The sequence below is a fragment of the Cebidichthys violaceus genome, unplaced genomic scaffold (genome assembly GCF_023349555.1).
Source record: "Cebidichthys violaceus isolate CVI_PGR_0920_01 unplaced genomic scaffold, fCebVio1.0.p SCAF_11, whole genome shotgun sequence".
Taxonomy (NCBI): Eukaryota; Metazoa; Chordata; class Actinopteri; order Perciformes; family Stichaeidae; genus Cebidichthys; species Cebidichthys violaceus.
In genome coordinates, this window is record NW_027176274.1 from 13,031,413 (window position 1) to 13,054,495 (window position 23,083).

The 23,083-nt window shown below is 44.4% G+C and overlaps 1 protein-coding gene across 1 annotated transcript; it reads right to left on the reverse strand.

Annotated features, from left to right (window-relative positions):
* Nucleotides 1–6,542: 6,542 nt before the first annotated feature.
* On the reverse strand, nt 6,543–19,914 carry irs2b (insulin receptor substrate 2b). The gene is made up of 2 exons (XM_068704917.1): nt 16,213–19,914; nt 6,543–9,062 (listed from the first exon to the last, which is right to left on the reverse strand). The coding sequence occupies exons 1-2, from the start codon at nt 19,556–19,558 to the stop codon at nt 9,058–9,060; spliced, it is 3,351 nt and encodes a 1,116-aa protein (XP_068561018.1). The 5' UTR covers nt 19,559–19,914; the 3' UTR covers nt 6,543–9,057.
* Nucleotides 19,915–23,083: the final 3,169 nt, after the last annotated feature.

Sequence of the window (23,083 nt, forward strand, 5' to 3'; positions counted from 1 at the left end):
CCATTGTCCTGGGCAGACACCTCTGTCAACTACCTTCTTCACACCTCACATTCCTCAAACCCCCCTCACAGACACTCAATATACATACAATTCCTCACAACCCAGCTGATTTTTTGGCCCTGCTCTGCTGACAAAAGACGCAGCAGTAGGAGACATGCGGCCACCCTTTGTCTGCGAGACAGTTGAGACCCCTAACAGTAAAGAGAGTGGTGAATGGAGAGATTACTGTTTAAGATCATACAGACCAACAGCAGTAAAATTACGTATTTTAAAACATTAATTTCATGTCTATTAGTCTAACATAAATAATTCTCAGATTTTTCTGGAATGCAAGCAACAAATTCAAGATAAGTACTTAAGAGCTCCACTACACAGTGTACACGTATCCATTCACCTGAATACTATACCATTAGTTGTTCTTCCCTAAAAGTCCTGCCCTTTAAGATTGTGACACTTTTGACTGATAATAATGCCTAACTGTTAGAGGTACAAGGATCTGACATTAACAACATCAACAAACACACCACAGTGTTCTCAGCTCAGCTGCATGGACGGCCACGCAGCTGAGTGTTTGACAGTGTGAACATCATACAACTGTTAACTGTAATTTGGAGAACATGTATGCAGAGGTAAGAGATCATTAGTGGCTCTATGGAGAATTTTCAGAACCATAACTGGGTTTCTTGTGTCTCTTTGATGTGGGATCTGTGTTTTTCTTACCACAGGTTTTAGTGGTTTGTTGACATTTAAAACTAGAAGATGTCATTTTTTAATGAAAAAAAATACATTATCTTTCTTTTATAAATCAAAAGTTAGATTCATGAGCTATGAAACACACACTTGATCAATTTAAGATACTCTGGGATTTTGCCTTTATAGATTTACTTTATTTATAGTCTGGTATGACCATTAGCTTAACTTATCTTGTGTTACCTAATATAAACTGATTTCTCAAAGATATTGATATGGAACTAGACTTTGGCAGTTGTTTTTTCATTTGAATAACTGTTCTGTACATGTACTACTGTAACACTATGGTTTAACGCATGTCACAGATAAACATTTCATTGGTTTCATCGCAAAATTCAAAAATAAAGTTAATATACTGTACCTTAGCAAAAGTCATGTTTGCTTTTTCTTGCTTGTGGTCAATTCAACTCCCAGTCATGTTGCCCAGTGTCTTTACAGCAACTGACTCAAGAGAATCCTGGTGAAATTAAGGAAATGCAATGTGCCATCATCTTGTAATTGCCACTTGTGGTCACAGTGGCCACTGTCTACCTTTAGTTCTTTATAAAGACATGGGTTCAACTTAATGGCAGACATTACAGCAGCAGAATCCATTCCTAAACACTTTTTTAAAATGTGAATTGTCACTTAAATCACTAATCATCACATCCTCTATCACAATTGGCACAAGGTAGCTAATGATTAATGCTCAATTGTTAGCTAGTGGAGGCAGTGTAGGCCCAATTCCCAGCTTCACCTTGATTTCTACTGGACGCCGATTCTCATGAACAAGTGTGGTGTCACCATGTCTCATTACAGAATGAAAACAAAATAGTGAGAATCCCAAGACATGTCCAGAAGACTTGTGGGTTATTTTCTTGTCAATAAAGACATTGAATGAAAACATTTTGTTCCCTGATTTTGCCTTTTGGATATTTGACATACACCCACACATTCATCAAGTCAGATGCTGGCACTCATATTCTTCCAAAAATTAGTATACACTCATTTACACAGAACACTGACACATTGGTACAAACTAACCATGAGTTTGACTGAGATTGACAGATATTTTTTTTATGTATTAGATGCCTCTTCTGTGTATACCTGTTTTAAAGGTGATTAAATGCATAGAAATTGCTAGAGGCCGTCTGCAGGTCGTGTGCTGTCTCCAACAACCACATCCATCACTTTTAGGAAAAAACAGGGAGGGAGCAGAAGACCTGTAGCAGGGGCCCACTCCTGAAAAACCTCCCTCTCAGGGAGGATACAGTTACTTTCAAAGGACTGCATACTCAAGAGTTTCCAAATTTGTAATCATACACTCTGCAGGGCTACTGTTTTTCTCAATTTAAGTTTCAGTAAGTTTGATTTTAAAATCCTCTTTTTCTGTTGCTCATAGTCTCTTTGACTACAGGCCAAGCAGTGGGGTAATAAAGAAGCAAAGCTGTTGAAACACTGGTGTGATGACTAGCTCTACCTGTGCTTGAGGAAACATGTTCCCCCAGCAGTGCAATGAGGACACACCCTAAGTTGACCCGCAGCTGTAAACACACAAGCAGACGCACCTGCTAAGTGTGAGTCACGTTACGGTGGGCGGGGCCAGGAGAGAGCATGAGCTCATCGTGTTGGTTTCCCGCACATTCCCACATCTCATCTCCACCTCCCACGTTCCCTCTGTCTTTGTTTTTCCATCTCTCTTACCTGCCTCTTCCTCCCTCTTCACCTCTTACTTGTCCCATTGCCTCTTGTGTTTGTTTGGGAGTGTGCTTATTTTTCCTTGTCCTGTCTTTGTTGTGGCTGCCTCTCTATCATCAGAAACAGGAAGGGGTGTGTGAGAGAGTGTGTGAGGTGGGTTTCTGTTCACCTGGTGGCCAGGTAAAGAGGTGGGGCAGTGTGTGTGTGTGTGTGTGTGTGTGTGTGTGTGTGTGTGTGCGTGTGTGCGTGTGCGTATGTGTGTGCGTGTGCGTATGTGTGTGTGTGTGTGTGTGCGTGTGTGTGTGTGTGTGTGCGTGTGTGCGTGTGCGTATGTGTGTGCGTGTGCGTATGTGTGTGTGTATGTGTGTGTGTGTGTGTGTGTGTGTGTGTGTGTGCGTGTGTGCGTGTGCGTATGTGTGTGCGTGTGCGTATGTGTGTGTGTGTGTGTGTGTGTGTGTGTGTGTGTGTGTGTGCACGTGTGTGTGCACGTGTTGGAAGGGATTACAGTCAAAGCAGCCAGCGTGAGAAACAGGAGATGCACAAGAAGCGTGAGAACACTATACCTGGAAAACAGCTGGGAATGTCTGCTGAACAAGCTGACCAAACACACATGAATACAATACTTTGAAACTCATAACACACAAATGACACACATTGATTCATGCAAGTGAGCAACAGGCACTCCCACACTTTCCTGTAAAATACATGAAGACCCAAGTGGGACTTCCATACTGACTCATTTTTCTCAAGAATCATAGTTTTAGGGTCCTTGTAGAAAACAGAAGAGTTTGAAATCCTAAAAGCCTGTAAGATCTGCCCTTACTGCTTTTAACTTTGAATCAAATGTGAAACGCTAATTAAGCATGATGTTGTAGAACATTATCACCCTGAACCCCACCATTCCACCCAGTCTATTTTACCAATAAATATATATTCAGACAGGCATTTTCTTCTTTTAATACAGACTTTGTTCTCTCAGCTAGTTCATCAGGCTTTGCTCACGTATGTGCAATATATTTATTTGGACATTGACAGAGGTTTACAACAGTATGCAAAAAGTGTGTTGCTTAGTGTGACTGTACGTTCATGTGTGTGTGTGTGTGTGTGTGTGTGTGTGTGTGTGTGTGTGTGTGTGTGTGTGCATGTGTGTGTAAAATTGGAGGAGAAGAAACAGTTTCTGCATTCTCGGAATTCACTGGAAAGAGGAAGTTAACTCTTGTTTACTGAACTTTTTCTAGTAGATTATGCAACACTAACAGGATGACACAAGCGCGTTCCAGCATCCCATGTTAACAGTATATGTGTGTGTGTGTGTGTGTGTGTGTGTGTGTGTGTGTGTGTGTGTGTGTGTGTGTGTGTGTGTGTGTGTGTGTGTGTGTGTTTGTGTGTGTGTGTGTGAGGGAGCGAGAGAGAGACAGATAAGCTAGTGATATTCACTGACCGTGGTGGAAACTCATACATATAGGAAGCACTATTTGAATAGCTGCACACAGTTAAAGTAAGATCTGTTACACACACACACACACACACACACACACACACACACACACACACACACACACACACACACACACACACACACACACAAGTCAAGAGTCAAATGGGTGTGTCAGGGTATGCTCTCTCTTTCTCTCTCTCAAGCCTGTCATTCATTTTCCCCTATGCAGAATATATTCAAATATGGTGAAAACGATCCTGTAGGCCGAAGTGTTTGTATTCCCGCTCGTTAGATTTGTGGGAAATATCTGTGAACCTGAATATAGATGAATCTGTGAGGCACCCGACCATGCCTGCTTCAGTGAGCCTGAGGAAAACCAAATATTTGACCTGTGATCAGATGAAGAAGATCATTCTGCGTTGGGGACTTTTTTGGTGTCACCTGTGTGAATTTCAGCCAGTTCCATTTCCAGCAGACCAAGAACACTAATGTTGTCATGTCAACACTGTCGTCAAGAATTACTCTTTTAAAGGCTAGGTAAATAAGTAAATAAAGTATCTTTCAACAGGGTTCTGTTGGAGAAACCTGATGGAAACATCCATGAAGATCATCAACACCACTTACGTGCTACCAAGGCAAAAGCCTCTAAACATTTTATTTTTTAGGCCGTCTAACCAATCGGCAAAACAATCATGAGGGAAATGTGGTTAAAACTTTTGTTTAAATGTAGGGCTTTGGCAACTAAAACAGAGTTGGAAAATAATTAACACATTTTCAGGATGTCTCATTGCTTGCATTATTTCTTTTGTTATTTCTAATTTAAATTGTAGCAATGCAATACTCTTAGCATTTGTCACACTTTCAGACATGTCTCACAATTCATATTGTACCATTAGGTTGCAACCAAGATTTTCTCAAACCGATCTCGCAGTGTGGCATGCAATGAACCTGTAAAATTGCAGGTATCAAGCAGTATGCAGGGGTGTAACGTCTCCCCTCATGGAGATTACAATGTTAATGTTGTTTTTTTATGTTTACAGTCTGTTAAATGTTTGTGTCCAAAGTAACCTTGCTCTCTCTAGTGAACTCTAGAAAAGATGTTGCACATCGGCCGAGGCTGGTTGCACAAACCAATTGAAGACTGATTGTTGTTGTTGTAGGGGACATGCACAAACCCTTTCAAAAGCACACACACACACACACACACACACACACACACACACGCACGCACACACACACACACACACACATGCCACTAATGTAGTGGCCGTGTCCCAGACAGCTTTCCGGAAACATACCATTTCCTGTGGTGCTGCTGCAGGTCTCTGTCCATAAGGCAGATGACTCCCTGGGGCAACTGGCTACTTTACGCTGCTCATATGGACCTATCTACTGTTGCATGACCGACCTTCCCATCCAGACAATCACACACACACACACACACACACACACACACACACATTGTCACGTGCACACAGAAGCACTCACACACACATTCAAACACTAGCTGACACATATTCGACATACGATATCCACGGACAAGCTCATTGAGTTTGCATTATCTCATTGTAACAGTGATATACATGGTACATAGAGGCTCTGATCAGGCATTATCTTCTGTTTAACTCTTTCAACATAGTAACACAAGTATTATCATTGGCCTTTCCTCCTGACCAGTCTTTGACAGTGAGCAGTAAAGGATAGAGGTGACAGACAGAGAGACTAATAGCCTGCAGCTTACTCTCTATCCCTTCTTTACAATTTAATGAGATAAATTAGAGTCTTTAATTAAACTTTAGCAGCAAGAGGGAGAACAAGAGCAACGAAGGGACCAGTGATGGATGAGATTTGGTTTCCAGACAATATGTCATACTTTGCTCTCTCTGATTCTGCTCTTTCATTAGCCTCCTAGATACTACATATGCTGCAGAGACAAATCTGTCTAATTTAAGGGACCTATACCTTTAGGCTACGATTCTGCCCTTCCTCTGACGGTCAACCTGCACATTTGTCTACAACCTGCCCCTCCTTTCTAGCTGTTCTCGTCCACCGCTTTCCATCTGTGCTGCTCACATACTTAAGATTTAAGTATAAACAAGTCATGTCCCTCACCCAGCACATGCAACCTAAAAGCCAGCCCCTCCTCCCATCCAAACATAGACCACTAGCCATAGTAGACAATTAGAACAATTTCTTAGCATTAATTACCGTTTTAATTACCAAGGCTGTGAGAATGAATAATCTGACAGCATATGGCTAAGGGTGCAAAAATCATAATCCTATCACAATATTATTTATTCCCTCCCAGTTCCAGGGGCTGTTTCAACACGCCGGTCTAATTACTATTGCTGGGGGTGGGGACTGGGAGCGAAGCACAGAAAAACAATAACAATGCTAATGCTGGAGGCAACACCAGGTTAGGCCTACACCCAATTCTTAATGCACTCTTGCTCAATAGGGAGCAGGGATTTAAAAACAAGGAGGGACATGGGAAATGAAAGAGAATCTAGATATGTCCTCTCTTTCCTAATGAAGGTTTTCTTAATGAAAGAGGCAGGAAACTGAATTGAAACATCTGCTCCGGCGAGTGCCTATTGAAACGAAAGATGAAAAGCTAGGGCTTGTTTGTGATGTGATGTGGAGGAGAGAGGGCGGAGAGCGGAAACACAGACACGAATGGCTTTCTTAAATAACATCATTATTTATTGCATGTGTCTATAAAGAATCAATACAATCTAAAGCAATGAACTAAGTTTAAATTATCATCTCTTAGTAGCATCACAATATGCAAGATATGAAATATTCACAATGAAAGACACAGCAAGATAAGCCCATATCGTAACCTTTAGATGTTGAATAAAAACTTGAAACATTATCCAAATGCAAAACACTGCTCAAAACACCAAGAGGCTTGATTAGCAAAAAACAAACACAAAAAAAGTTTTCATTTCAAATTTGGAGAGAAAAAAATGCACAAACAGCAAAGAATCCGATTTTAAGGATTAACAAACATTATTAACAGTATTTATACATTTGGTACGTCTTGTAAACTAATTTTCAAAAGTGTAAATATTGCATATATGCCATTTGTGTTGTACCTAAGTAACAAAAATTAATTTTGTGAAGTAATGATGACTTCTCTTAAAATCCTTTGTTTTCAGAATTACAGCATTAGAAAATGTCCTCATAGTGGCATCCATTTAACAAGACTATCCCATGACAGTTTAAAAAGAATCTAAGCCAAACCATACTGGTTAGCCTATAACTTAATTAGTGCTTTTGTTGTATCAGAAAGTTCACTCAAACACATAATATGTACAGTACAAACAACATAAGTTATTTAACTTAACATCTCTCAAAGTTTCTCAGCGTTTGCTAAAATGTAATTTATCTGTCACTATTTACAGTATATAGGCAACGGTTAAGTACCAGTGAATTCAAATGAATAAAGAGAGGCTTGTATCTGCGTCATAGTTTCGATTCAGTACCTCTGCATGTTTCGTTGATGTTGTTGCAGTTGCTGGGGTGTTTGTCGGGTTGTGTGTTCCCAAGCCCAGAACACAGCATGTACTACATTCAATGTGTCTTGTGTTACAATCTGGAAAGTTTGTAAGTGCAAGACCATGCATTAGCTCTTGCGTGTCCTGCCTGGCTCTCTCTTAGCTCAAAGTGGTTTCAAGCTATCGAGCGGCTCATTAAACAGCCAGTCAGACTGCGTCATACATTGCCCAGCGCTGCCTGCACCTGCCAGCCAACCACGTGGTGTGACAGCGCTCCGCAAAGAGGCATCAGGTGAGAAAACTTAAGATTCTGAGCTGTCAAGTTACTTTGTATAAATAACTTCAAACATTCATGTCCTCCGTCCCTTTTCCTGACAGGTCATAACTTCCTGCAGGGTGTGTGGGTGTGCAGGATATCACAGGTGAACAGTGGCTGAGTAGGTAAAGTGTATAAAGGTGCCGAGACTTGGGCTCAGACAGGCCACAGATCTGGTGGTCAGGTCCAGTTGGACCTGGTTCATGCTGCAATGTTTGGATGTGTGACACCTGCATGCATGGGTTACGCAATGCAATGTCAGGTATTCCTCTAAAGTCCTCTGGGTATTCTGTTAGCATGTGAATCCTCCATTTCAGGCATATTAATAAATATATTACTCTGGATCTTTAATACATAATCCTGTCATAAATGTAAGATGGGGAGAGGAAAGAACTTAATCTCAGAGAGGCTGTCTCTCATTTCGGCTTTGATGAACATTCAGTCTATAAGATGATCGATTCAATCTTTGATATACTGCGTGTTTATAGGTCCAAACTTAAAAGGTCCATCAGATTGGGGCTGATGGCTTGAGTAAGGCTTTGGATTGGTAATTTTTTTTAAAAAACAAAAAAACATTCACCTCTGAAAATAAATATTTCATATATATTTCTATTGTGTGAATTGGTACCAACCTGGGGTTTGCTGAGGTAGGTTTTTTTTTTTTTTTTTTAGCAAAATGTTAACTTGGATTTTTAAATATGTTCAGAAATGCCAGTTCTTTTTGCAGTACAATCTGTATACAAATTCTCACACACACACACACACACACACACACACACACACACACACACACACACACACACACACACACACACACACTTCATTAAATGCATACATACATGATAAATAAATAAATAAATATATGTAATCTGTATGCATGAAAAGGTTTTTTGCGTGTATGTGTGTGCACACTTTGCTCTCCAGGTTTGGTTCACAGGTTTTCAGGTGAGAGGATCTGGCAACTACTGGCTGAAGCCAAAAGACCAGTTGAAAGTGTATGAATGGTAATAATAACAATAGAAAGAAGTAAAATAACATTATACTGCAGAACATTTTTGCAGGCCTATGCACAGAGATAAATAGTAACCTATCTATGGTTAGAGTTAATAGTCTGTTTACGTTCTTGTTATTTGTTAAGTAAGCTAGTACAACACCAGCATTAGTGCCTGAATGTTTTGGTGCCGAGAAAAGAGGAGGGAAGATTTGGGGCAAGGGGCAAGGGTCAAGTGTCCGTGTTGCCATGGTGATGGCCGTCCCCATGACCATCGAAGGCGGCAAAGAGGTCAAAGGACATTGACTGCAGCGCATGGTCCAGCTGTCGCTGGGGCGACCTCATCACTCGGCTGCAGTGAAAAAGAGGGAGGAGGGGGGAGCCTTCATTCTGGAAAAAAAAACAAAAACAAGTTTATTGTCATGTGATTTACAGACATGAAGTTTAATCTAACTGAATGAGATTTGTTGGTCAATACTCCCCTCAGAAACAAACTTTAAGTGTGTGTACATACAGTATATGGGATTTATTATGGAGCAGTAGAGAAGGAGGAGGGAGTTCAAATGGATACCCCCACTCTGTTACCAAGTAAGGAAAAAGTGCTCTTCAAGCGGCTTGCCTTTGTGTGCGTGTGCGTGTGTGTGTGTGTGTGTGTGTATTCCTCAGCTGGTAGACACTGAAGTGGCAGGTGCTTTCACGGCAAGGGAAAAACAGAGTGGCATTTAGCACTGTGCAGCTGACACAGGGCAGTCTCCAATGACGGCAAAAGATACAGCAACAACACTCCCACACAGCAACACACACACACACACACACACACACACACACACACACACAGGTATTGTTGATCACACACCTACTAAAGTCAAATAAACAAAAGAATGCCAGGTTCACTCCCACGCACAGCACAGCTGTGTGTTTTCACATACTATAAACCCTGGGTCTTCAGAGTGTCACATTTCTCCCAGTGGAAAGCTGTGCCGACCCTTGCCCCGGTGTACTTGTTTGTGAGGTTTCATTTGCATGCAGAGCTATCAAATGAGAGCGGAAGTCTTGGCTGACACACACACACACACACACACACACACACACACACACACACACACACACACACACACACACACACACACACACACACACACACACACACACACACAAAGCCCCTCTACACGGCTGCAATTCTTCCCTCATTCGCCGTCTCCTCTCCCTCTTCCCCAGCCACGAACAAGAGCTGTTTTCACAAAGCTGGATGTGATGGTCATTCTCTAAAACAAACCTTTCATTCAGAGTCCTCACTATTACCCCCTCCTCAACGACTCCCTCCATCCATACACACACACACACACACACACACACACACACACACACACACACACACACACACACACACACACACACACACACACACACACACACACACACACACACACATCTGTTCTCTGTCTTTGGCCTATACATACACGCTGTAAAGGAAAATCAGAGGCTGATGTCAATACTTGGGCTTTATAGACACTTGACCCAACACTTACTGATGTCCAAAACATCACAGTGTGTGTGTGTGTGTGGGGGGGGACAGACACAGGGACAGGACACATTGAATAGGCTGGTGCATTTCCACAGATCCTCAGGGATGTCTGATGTGTAAAAATATGGAACCACAGAGTTAACTTAAAAGATAAAATAGTTGATTTTCCTCCTGTGCCACCTGTGCTGGCTTAGCTCCGTCTCTCCATTGAGACAGAAGAAAATAGAAACACTGGGGGTTGGAAGTGGTGGAAAAACCACAGTAACAGAATCAACCTGACAGAGAGGACTGGGAATGCAGTGAGGTCATGGGACCGCCGGTCCATAACAATCTGTGTGTGTGTGTGTGTGTGTGTGTTTCTGGAGGGGCTGGGCCAGGCATTGGCCTGTAGAGGAAGACACTCGGGTGAGAATGACTGCAACGTGCCGGGAAGGAGAACTGAATAAGGAGGAATGAATCACCAACAGCTTAGACTAGCAACCAGGAGCAGCCGTGTACATATAAACATTGTCATTATTATTGTATGAACAAGCAATAGTGCAACAAGACAATGTGCCGTATGGGCACATTGTCATCGGAGAAAAGAGTGGGCGGGCAGATAGATTTGGGGGGTGGGGTTTATAGAAGGGAGCAGAGGTCCAGCGGGGGAATGAACCCAATGGCTCCTACCCCCTCCTCATTTTGGAGCACATGCACACACCCCTCCGCCCCCCCCAGCAATCCACGTCTGTGGCCCCCTGTCCCATCCAACACACACACACACACACAAGCTCTGTTCATTATTTATTTAGATCTCACAGGCTAAATTTAGCCATGCTCCATTGAGGACTAGGACGCACACACACAGGCATGTATTCGCAGCCTCCCTGGTGCTTCACAGGCAGAGTAAACACGTCCCCATGTCTGCTGATGCATCATCACCTGCTCGAGTAGTTCCGCGTTGTAAATTAATGAGCTTATGGGGAAACTTCTTTAACTGTATTTTTTGAGCAGCAACAAAGGAGGAGGATCATCAGCTGTAAGGTAGAAAATGAGCTCCTGCAAGCAACAAAAAGGGATGTTACGAGCAGGTTTCCTCCTACAGGTCAGCGGGCTCAGATGTGCTCTGTTTACATTCCTGCTGGCTCCTCCCTGATCTACAGCAGCGCTCCTACGAACCAACACTGACTAACTCTTCACCTCTGACCTCCCACACCTCTGTTTGAAACCAGCAAAACAAAAACAACAACCACTGTTGACTCAGTTATCCTGATGTCTCAGCCAGATAATCCTTTCAATCTTATCTCATTTTTTAAACCTTTTTGCACTGACAGCGTGGCTTTTCCCTTGAAATAAAATGCTAAAGAACGAAGAGTTGCAACCGAGAAATGGTTTTAGAAAAGTACAAAAATTGTGAAATAAACCAATCTCAGTTTCCATGGACCAAAGCTGGTGAGTTGAAATGTTTTGTTTAGTCTGACCAACAGGGTAAAACCCAAAGATTTTTAATATACTATCATCATGACCAAGAAAAGCAGCAAATCCTCCCAGTTGAGAGCTAATCCTATGCTTAACTATATAATACACCTCTATGGAGAAGGATTAATACAGTATCAGGGTCCAGAGAGATAGAAAAGAGTTTATGATGTGCTGGACTATTCATGAATAAAAAACTTCAATCGGCCTGAAGCCAGTAGACCTGTTGTGTGTAAGTACTATACAACATGTGCACTCATGTCACACACAGAAGCTCTATCTCTTCCTCATCCTCTAGACAAAACAAGCCACTCAACAATGTCTAATCCTGAAGTGAATGTAATCCTTCTTAACTCCAAGCTAAATTGAGGATATGGATGGTTGACTTTTTTTTTTCCCCATCAAGGACTGGAACATCCCGCCCTACTTTACTCAAAGAGTTATGTATCAGACGGCCAGGAGCGCTGTGTGTGTGTGTGTGTGTGTGTGTGTGTGTGTGTGTGTGTGTACCTGTAAGAAAGGGGTGTACAAAACAGGTGAAGACTGAATGTTCCTGAAAATGTAATCAAATAATCAAGGTAATTGTTCTCGGCTTAAAATAGGCTAATGGGCTACACAAATAAAAGCTAACCCTATTATTTAACTAGAAAAGTGTACTTTCTACAGTACATACTGTATATATGGAGCTTTTCTGTCAAATATCAAATCTGAAAGACAAACATGTTTCTTCGGTTCCCTCTTGCATAAAAAAAAAGGTTATTGTTTAGCAGCCAGCTCCTGATTCACAACAAAAGACAATTTGAGGGCTGCAGCTATAGGTATTATTTTAATTTCCTATTCATTATTTGACAAATTATTTAGTCTATATCCTCAAATTAGTGAAGCTGGAACCAGAGAAAGTTCGGAATATTTGTTTGAAAAACGATAAATTCGGTCATTAAAATAGCTGCAGATTTCCATCAATCGGAGCAATGAGCTCTAAACACTTCAAAACAATCCTTCTAACCAGTTGGATATTAATTGTGTGTTATTGTTGTTGGCAGTGCGAGATAAACCAAGCAGCAAGAGGAGTGAGAGCCTTGTTAGTCTCTGATCAGATATGATTAGCTAATTGTTTAATGCACCGTTAATGGCCCCTTGTGTGAAAAGCCAATGTCCACTGAGGTCAGACAACAACAGGAAAAACACAAGTGTGGAGAAGGTGTGTCTGTGTGTGTGTGTGTGTGTGTGTGTGTGTGTGTGTGTGGGGGGGGGGGGGGGGGGGGGGGGTATGTAGAGGAGGGAGGTGGGTGGTGGCTTCTTGAAACTGCCTTGCCACACCCCCACCTTCTCCCTGTTGTTGTTGTGGCAGATGGTGGCCAGTCATTAGCGTATTGTCACTCTCCTCTGAAGGGCCTGATAACCAGTGAGCACTGCTTGGCAGGGCAGGTGCAAAACCCCTGACCCCCCCTACACCCACCACCCCTCCGCCATCTGCTGATGGCTGCGCATATGTGCACAAACAGGACAGGAAGACACACAGACAAAGTGGGAATGAGTGTGTGTTTGGGTGGTGGTGGTGAGGCAGTCTGGGCCCACAAATGAAAGGCATGGAGAGTGTGACTCAGTCTTCTCCCCTGTCTGCACCGTTTAGCCAGAGAGAGATACATTAGATAGACGAGGACCGAGGTGGGAAAAAGAAGGCGATAGGAGGATGATAAAGCAGCTTTAATGGAGAAAAGAGAAGTGGCATGAGAGATTTATTCTAAAAGGAGAGGTGTGATGAGGACAGCCAGAGAATGGGAGTAAGAAGTCGTAAAAAAAATATAGCACACACGCCTCCCTGTTTGGCTTTTGCCACAGAGATGGCGGTGTGTGGATTTCTGGACAAGCCCCTATGACAATACCCCCCCCCACCCGCTCACAGTCTCTCACACACACAGCGCTAGTTCAAAGGTCAAGTAACTGACATTGTGGACAGGGCCAGAAGGCGTGCACTGAAAGCTAAACAGCCCCCTCCTCTGCCCCATCACCCCCCTCTCCCGGAGCGCCATGTCAGGGCCAAAACCCAAACAACAACAGTGTAACCTCTCAACTAACGGACTCAACTATTCCTCGGTGAGCCATATAAAAACCTCCATATACAGACAGGCAGGATCCCCTTAGCAGCTGAGGAGCAATTTCCTCTCCGTCTCTCCCCAAAAACTTCAGATGTCAAATAAGAACAAGGGATTTGACTTCCTAATGTTCCTGTTTCAAACTGATGCACAACTGATGCACTGCCATCTTGTAGTAAACGGTCATGCCCTCTTTTTCCTCTCACACACACACACACACACACACACACACACACACACACACACACACACACACACACACACACACACACACACACACACACACACACACACACACGCACGCACGCAACAGAAGTGTATTTGTGTTTTGATGAGAGTATCAATGACATGCCACACTGGTCACATCCCTGATCAGAGAGCAGAGTCATTCACTATTATGTACAAGGATATTTGTTTGTTAGGAAGGGCTTATGTAACCGAAATACTGTAGCAAAGGCCAACTCTCACCGGAATGACACTGATCTTTATCTCTTTCTGCGTTTCTTTTCTTCCTTTCCTTCTTACTCCTCCCCCTCACTCTCTTCCCCCTCCAGACCGCTCAATTGTCTACTTTGTTGTACATGAAAAACAAAACAAGTCATGCATCTTTCACCATTGTTCCTCAGCTCCCTCTCTCCTCCTCCCCTGCTCTTGTAACCTTGGAGAAACGTCTCCATTGTGGTACACAAATTCAATATTTCAGCCCTGTAACTGGACCTCAATAAGTGTGAGGGTTCACAAATACGTGTGTGTGCCAAGTACAAGTCATATGTGTTTGTATGAAACATTAGTGAGTGCCCCCTTTCTGTGTAAAACGTTTTCTTCAGGGTGTTTGTGAAGTTGCCCACAGTAAAAAAAAAAAAAAAAGAATCCTCTAAACCCCCGCCCTCCTCTCTGAGTCCATCCCACCAGGTTAGAAAAACAAGGGAGCATTCACCTCTCCCAGCAACCTTTGCACACTGCCCACATTCCAGTCCTGAAACCCAGTACCTGACAATTGATAAACAACTGACTCACTTGTTTTTCTGGGGAACACGATGACTTGCACCAAGCCCCACGCTGACTGCTCTCAGAGCATGAGAGCCGACAGAGACAGAGACAGAGAGAGACAACTTGGTTGTGAAACCACAAACACCAATTAAACTCTTGTATTTCACCATCAGGAACACTGCCCTTCTGACTCACGATGATCCCGTCAGTGTATTCAGTGTATTATCTGTTCGAACAGCAACGTCTGACATGTCCCGGAAAATAACCCCCACCATCTAGAGACGTATGAAAAGCCTCTGACGCAACGGTGAACAAAATAATGTGAAAGGCAATGTTTTCATGGTAACTGCTCCTTCCCACAAAGACACATCATCATAAGGATTTCATTTTTCTTCTTATGAAAGATGCAATCGACGGTTATAAATTGGAAAATAAAGAGGTAGCCTGTTCTCTGCCTGTTTTAGCTACTCCCATGTGCGCATCATGTGTAGTGCTGCATGCGTCACTGGATCAGACTAGTTGTTTTTTGAAATACTGACGTGGAATAAAACTGCGTCACTGAGGGGAGACCAGAGCAGACCATTCACACAAACACACAACAGCAGCATCAAGCGAGCCGGGATGAAGTATAACAAGTCCGGCCACAGCTTTCAAAATAAAATGGTTGCAGAAAAAAAAAAAAGTCCATTCAATTCCAAAGTGAATCCTGAATTGAAATACACTTTTCTGTTTCTCTTCAAGGAGATCAGCTTTTATTTGGAAGGAAACATCCTTGTTCTCCGGTGCTTCTGCTCTAATATCTGTAATAGCTATGCAGTTTGACACGGATCAAAGACCATGCAAACAGTGTCGACCAGCCTTGAGATTTGTCGATGTGTCCTGGGTGTGACGAGTAGGTGACTAATCCTGTCTAAACATCGCAGCCTACACCCAACAGCAATGCTCATAACAACTTTACTTCCCTCTGCTCCCGTAGCCATTCGGACTGAATTATGCTGTTCTAACTCACAACATGTATGTAGCCTAACCACTGTTCATGTAAAACTGGCATAACTGTCATTTCATTAGCCTATACATAACACTATAGAATATTATTGTGGCCAGTTTACCTCTGATTGGAACAGCAGTAAGACGTGTGATAATTAGTCTAATATAAAAGGGAAAGGTTCAAATAATGTATGTATGTAGTCAGTGGGTTAAATCTATAGTCAGTGTTAAACACGTGGGCTTAACTGCAGACACACTTGTAAAGCTGTTTTTTCTCAGCATGTTCTTTAATAAAAATAACCATTATTCTCAACTTTGAAAGAAAATTAGCTCAGAAGTGCTGCTTAGCAACAGGTAGCCTATCTCTGCAGAGAAGAGCAGCCCTGAGGCGGATCTCTATCCTACTCCAAAGGCCTGACACCACTCCCTTCATGAATGAAAGCCTGCTGAATGAATGGATTTGTTTGGCATATATGAAAACACTCACCTTTCACAGCAGTGGCAGTCTCCTTGAATCCCATGCTGGCGTAGGGGCTGGTGTTGAACCCATTCATGCCCCCCTTGCAGCCACAGGCTGTCGTCTTGAACCTCAGGAGTCCATCGCAGCCCCCTAACCTGCATCCTCCAAGGTTTCCCTCCATCAAGTTTAAGGCAATGTAGTTCAGTCCATTTTGATAACCAGCTGACATCTCCCTGCACATGGGGCTGTTGCTGCCGTAGTCCTCGTCAGAACCCTCAGAGCTGCAAACAGTGTGGGATACATTCTCCACAGAGGCAGAGCTGTGCCGTTTGGTGTCATGAGCAAAGGATGGGCACACTGGTGTGACAGTGGTGGTGGAGGAGAAGGTCTCGGAGCTGTGCCGCCGACGCCCCTGAGGGTCAGCACGGATCACTTTGGCCCCTCTGTGTGGATCCACAAGGGTGACAGATAACGAAGGACCCCCCAGGAGAAATGAGTCCACTTGCACAGGGGGCACCCCATTCACAATGCTGCTCTCGAGGCTGAGTCTCTGGACACAGGCAGTGGGGCTGGTGGGGAGGGGAACATCATCAGTGGTGCAGAGAGCAGGTAGAGGAGCAGGTGGACTGAAAGTCATCTCAGTGTAGTCATCCTTGACCGGAGCAGGCTGACACACCAGGCCCACCTGCTGTTGGAGAGGATATTCCTCTACCATCCCCCTCTCCTCTGCCTGTCTCGCTGTGCTTTTTTTCTCTTCTTCTTGGGCGTTCACCAGACTAGGGCAAGTCAAGACTTCAGGCGTGTGGCTTAGGCACCCTGCAGTGGGGGAACCCCTGGGTTGGTGTGAGCCAAGGTGTCCCGGGGAACTGACGTCAATATTAGCATAGTCTGAGAGCGGAAGCGATCCCTTCTCTGCACACATTAAACTCACAGAGGAGTCGGAGCTTGCTGACACTGTGGACGCCAGCAGGTTGTGAGTAGCACTACTAAAGTCTATGTTTATGTACTCTCCAGGGCTGCGTGGCTCTGAGGGAAGAGGGTGTTCGCTCATACATGGTAGTGTTCTGAGGGATTCCAGAGCCAGGCGGGTGGGCCGACACACCCGACTCCGGTGTACCAGACCTCCGTCTACCGGAGCCACTCTGAGAGGAGATGGGGCAGAGGAATGGGTGCTTGGTGCCCCCGGAGAGCTGTTGGCCACAGAGTCTCCTGGAGTGACAGGACAATAGTTGGACTCCTCTTCTATCCGCTGTCTCTGTAAACACATCACCACATACTGGTCTTTGTCCGTGGACCCATTGCGCTGCAACTGGCCTTTAAGTGAGCGTGATAGAGAGCTGTAAGAATAAGGCTGTTTGTGATGTTGCTGGGGGTGGTGATCTCCGCCTGGAGGACTGAGGATGTAGTCTGAGGGTGTGAGAGACACCAGGGGGTCAACAGGAGACATGTTTAGGTACTCTCCATTGGTGAGCTTTCCATCAGTGCTCTCCACCGACATCTTGGTTCCGCACCACATCCGCATATAGCCGCTGTCCTCCAGAGAAACACTCCCAGGGGAGTCTGTGTGTGGGGCCAGCCCTGCTGAAGAGTGTGAACGGGGGTTGATGATCTGCTTTGGCGCGGAAACACACATGGGGCTCATGGGCATATAGAGGTCATGCTTGGACCATGACGTCTGCGGTGCCATACCTGGCATCATGGGCATATAGCCACTGTCACCTTGGAGACCGCTAATGCTGATATGAACATCCCTGAAATCCTCAGGATGCATGCCTTTAGGGGAGGCAGTGTGACACCTCCGAAAAGACTGGCTTCCACTGCTGTAAGTGGCCCTCATAAGAGTATACTCATCCAGGGAGGCTGAAGATACTTGGGGGGGACCTCTCTGCTGGCGGGGGGTAGTGAGGGAGTACGTTCGCTTGCGGTAAGCCTTGTCCAGCTCCGGTAAGCGGCGGTAACCATTCTGCCGCTCCATCAACATGTAGCCATCAAGCTCACTGCCGTCCCGGGAGGGGGGGGTGTCCGCTTTGAGAGACTCGGGAGTGTTGCTGCGTAGGGTGAGCAGCAATCTCGGGTCCCGCGCGTCTGCAGGGCTAGAGCCATACTCCTCACATGATATGAAACCTGCATCACTGGGGGAGCCTGAGAAGGAGGCACTGCAGCTGGAGGGGCGAGGAGCACTAGTGTCTGGGCAGGAGGACAGATTCCCCAGGCTAGGGGTGGCTATGGGTGGGGTAGGAGATAGGGGCATAGACATGGACTTACTGTGCTGGAGGGAAGAAGATTCAAATGTCCGACAAGGGCGCATTGAAATGGTGTGAGATCTGGTCAGGAGGGTCCTGTGGACCCCCGGGCTTAGGGGGCTGCCAGTCACTGACATGGGGCGTGCCATGGTGCCATCGCCCTCGCTGGCCGTGCGTATTCGACAGGAGGAAAATTTGCTCACAGGAGAGGTCATGGCCATGCTGTCAGTGCGCGACCGCCGGGGGAGTCCGGTCTGGCTCGGGGGCAGATTGTTCAGGTGCCTCCGTGTGGGGACAGATATGGGGTTCGTACCAGATGACTGGCTTTTGCTGCGCGGACGGAATTCCGACAGCTCCTTCATGGCTTTCATCGCCTCCAAGATAGTTTCGTGGATATTTTGCGCCACCACAGAGTCGTCCGCCTGCATCCAAAACTCCCCCGGACCCGTGGCTGCAGATCGACCAACCTCAATGAAGAAAAAGCTGTCAGAATGGCCGCACCTCCGGATATTCATCAGTTGTAAAATGACGGAGGCAACCTCGGAGTTCAGCTTGACAAAGCTGATAGTCCGGCTGGAGAGACAGAGCCGGTACACTCCGATCAAATTTCTGCTTTGTCCCAAGCCTTTGGATTTCAGATTCACTTGCCATATCTCCTTGTAGGCGGCGGTAACCGGCGTTATTACACCGTAGCTCGCCTCGTCGAAGCCAACCAGCGAGGACGCAGAGTTGGACGCTGAGCCGTCGTATACTTTCCCCTCTGCCATTAAATCCGTCAGCACCCGGTACCAGCCCTCCTGCTCCTGCTCGTTTTCTGCCGCCACTGCAAAATACTCGTCCTTGGTATAAAGAGCAATAAGATATTTGTGTTTTGCGTCCGCTCTCTTGTTGATGTTGAGACAGCAGTCCAGAGGAATAACCCTCTTCGCGGCCGATTTGTTTTTCCATTTCTTCTCGCTCTCGTAGTACTCCAGCCGGGCAGGTAAACCTTCGCTCGGCTCTTTTAAAACGAAATAGCGCTTGTGTCCGTGTTTCTGCTTCTTTAGATATCCGCATTTCTTGATGTTGTTGTTCGCGTTCGTATTACTGGGCAAAGACGGCTGATCTCCCGTGTTTGGCGGACTCGCCATTCTCGTGTCCTTCGCTATCAGACACAATGCTTCCTCTCCTCGAGTTGCTAAAGAAACGACGCGCTTTATTTTAATCCTCTATTTCCAGAGCCGGGTGTGCGAGCGTTCGTCTTCTCCCACAGCTGAGCAATAAATAACACATGTCTGCTAGTGTCCGAACTGAGGAGGGGGAACAACATGTGACGTTCTACACATCCAGTCCTGTTGTAAAAAAAAAAAAGAAAAAAGAAGAACGGAAAGGAGGAGAAAAAAATACACACATCGACAGTGGGCGGTGCGCACTCGGCTCATTGGGCTTATTGGTGGAAACAGGGTGAATGCTGGAGTGAGAGAGAGACGGAAAAAGCCCTCCTACTATCACTCTGCCCTCTTCCGACTAATTTGAGCGTAGTCAGCCAGGACTTTATTTATAGCAGCTCTGGTCCTGTGATCCAACATTTGACTGCTGTGATTTTTGCCAATCTAAATATACCAAACGAAATGTTCCGGGCCAAAAAAAAGGCTTTTTTTGCGTCACCGATTTGAGGTGGATTACAAAACATATTAGAATAAATAGTAACCTGAATATATGAGTGTATGCGCAGAGCAAAAGTATAATGAATCATTTTCTTTTCAAACTTTGAGTTTTTATTGTGCTTTTGTACTTAATGTGTCGAATGTCTTGTCTTGTATTTGGACCCCGAAATAAAAGACAATACATTTGATTCCCATATAGTTTATTGTTATTCCTAGCGATGTTTTTCACAACCTTTGGACCATATTTAACATGTACAGACATGTTAAATATGGTCCAAAGGTTGTGAAAAACAGAAACAGTCCTTCCACCCCCCCCCCCCCCCCCCCCCACCCCCCCCCCCCCACACACACACACACACACACACACACACTTATAAACAAGCATCGCCCAGCAAGAATATCATCATTTAAACACCTAGTACAATAATCGGGGAAGAGCTGATATAATCCAGTGTGATTTATTGCGTAAACGCAGTCACCCACTGCTTTATTCATGTTTGCCTGGAGCTCCAAAGAAACTCGGCTACCGTCCGTTTCCGATGACGCAGCGACAGTTATAATTCAGCATGACAGCATGTGCTCAACATATTTACGGTTACAGTAGGTTAACGCTTAATCTACAAGAAATAGACCTCCCCCTGTCAGTGAAACAGAGGAATGACTCTAATATGGTTGTATTAAAAAAAATAAACATGATGACGCAAAAGAACCCTCCTGATCTTGATTGCGTCAACGTGCGCAATGATGAAATGCGAGAGCCAGCTGGGTACCATGGTGCAGTGGTGATGAGAGTGTGTAACTGACAGCCAATAGCCTTCTACTTCCTGAGGAAATGAAGTCACCTCTTCCTTCCCTAACAGAGGGAAAACCGGCTGTAGACCTTCAGTGTGTCCTGACATGTAGACAGTAAATGTAGAGGCTGCCATTGAAATCAAACTGAATCATGAGCCGTAATTAAATGGGGATTAATCTACACTGCCAAGCACATCATCTGTCTATAATCAGTCATATCATTGCTGTGCAACTTATTAATAGTCGCATGTCCCGCGATGATAACGTGTTGAAAACTACCCCCACCTCACACACACACACATACACAACACCCCCCACTTTATATCCCCATTTTCCTTCAGATCCCGCAGTGCTGGCTCAGCATCAAACCACCCTGTTCTCAGCAGCAAGGTCGATTACCGTGGCCTGTGCAGGTCAATTATGCCACCTGAAGCAACGATTTGACTTCTGCTAGCATGAGAAAAGAATCAAATCAGGCAACGACCTCTTGTGATCCGTCCCTCAAATAACCTTCCTCTTAAAGATTTGGTTCACGAGCAGTGATGAGTAGATGTTGTGCTCTTTGCAGTTTGTTTTCTTTTCACAATTTGAGCGACTTTGTTTACCTCTGCCTTGCCTAAAGTGCTATGAAGGCATATTGATATAAATAGATGTAACACTGGCTACCTAAACCTCCTAGGCTCAGATGTCTCCCTGTAGGATGAGGAGGGTTCCCTCTCTGTTGATATTAGGTTTCCCACATGACAGATGTGGGCTTGGATCTGAACTTTCCCACCCCCTGATGACAAACAACTGCTGCAGACTGACTATATTGAGAATGTGGTGCTTTATTTAACATTTACACCATCTACAGTTGCTTAAACCTCTGATAAATGACGAACAGATTGTCCCTGTGAGTCGCATTTAAAGTCCGTAACAGCTTGCCTTGTATAATACCATGATCGGATACTGGAAGATAAACAGAAACTGAGCGGGGGCAGTGACTCTTTCTTTTTGCATCACCCAGGAAGCATAAGAAATGCAAATCAGCTGTCTATAAAATACCAATAAGGTGGGCGATTGTCCCATAAACTGTGCTGCTCGCAAGCCCAATCTGGTTGCGTCTGTGATACGTCCTTGCCCTTTTCTTAGGTAACTACATGAATATTTATCACCCTCCAATTTACACAGCATGGTGCATTAATTTACAAGTTAATTAAACGGCCAGCTGAACCTGATTTACAGGGCTCTAAATGGGCCCTCTCATCGTCTCCTGGTATGAACCCATTAGGTCTTTATAGTTTTATTTATTTAGGGAAGGATAGGGGTGTGACTTTAAGGGTGCATACTCGCAAAACAGATTGGCCCTATTTACTCTCTTGATTTATTTCCTTCTCTAGTGCAAGATAAGTTAATGCTAAGATTTAAAATGTGAGCAAACAATCAAATAAGGTTAAATAAGCAAAGTGAGAAAGATTGTCTAAATTCACTCAGTAGCCTATGGCTTTGAAGACCTATTCTCATTCAGGGTCTTAAGGCTGGCCTTCATATACAAACGGCCTCGCCGGCCACATTTGCTGAGTCACAAGCGCATAATGTCTCACTCATCCACTGCACTGTCACTGTGTGCAACGATTAGTTAAATAAGCTTTCATAAAGCAGATTAGAATAGCCGATTTAATGCGATAAGATTAAGGATGAGCGGTAAAGATTAGGCTCAGTCAGTCACCGCCACATAAGGCCCCGTCAAATGAACAGAACAAACATGTATTGTTGGAATGCAAACATCACACACACCCAACCACCTCCTTAGTCATAGGCCAAACAGATTCTAGTCAAAGCCTGCAGTGTCTGATTCGTATTGTTGTGGCAGTGTTGTTTTGATGTTTTTGATCTGAATATCATCCTGTTTTTCTTTATTGTCCTGAGTTGGGGATATTTTGTGTTTTTTATTTATTTTTTAGGATTGTTGTGTCAGAGACTGAACTGATCAACCTTTGGTGCAATGGCAATGTATTCAGTTAACCCCAGTGTCCTCTTCACAGTAATAGCTCAGACAATATTCCAAGCTTGACACCCAAATTAGTCTATTTGAATTTATGTTATTATTAACTATATGATTTCTAACATAGAGTTGGACCTTTCTGGGGTATAACTGACCCAAACATAAGTAACATCACTATATAATAACATTTCTTTGTCTGTGAGTGGCTTTTTGGCAAACACAATAAAGTTACG

Excerpts from the sequence above, each read along its gene's own strand:
- irs2b (XM_068704917.1), bottom strand. The coding sequence starts at position 19,558 with ATGGCGAGTCCGCCAAACACGGGAGATCAGCCGTCTTTGCCCAGTAAT.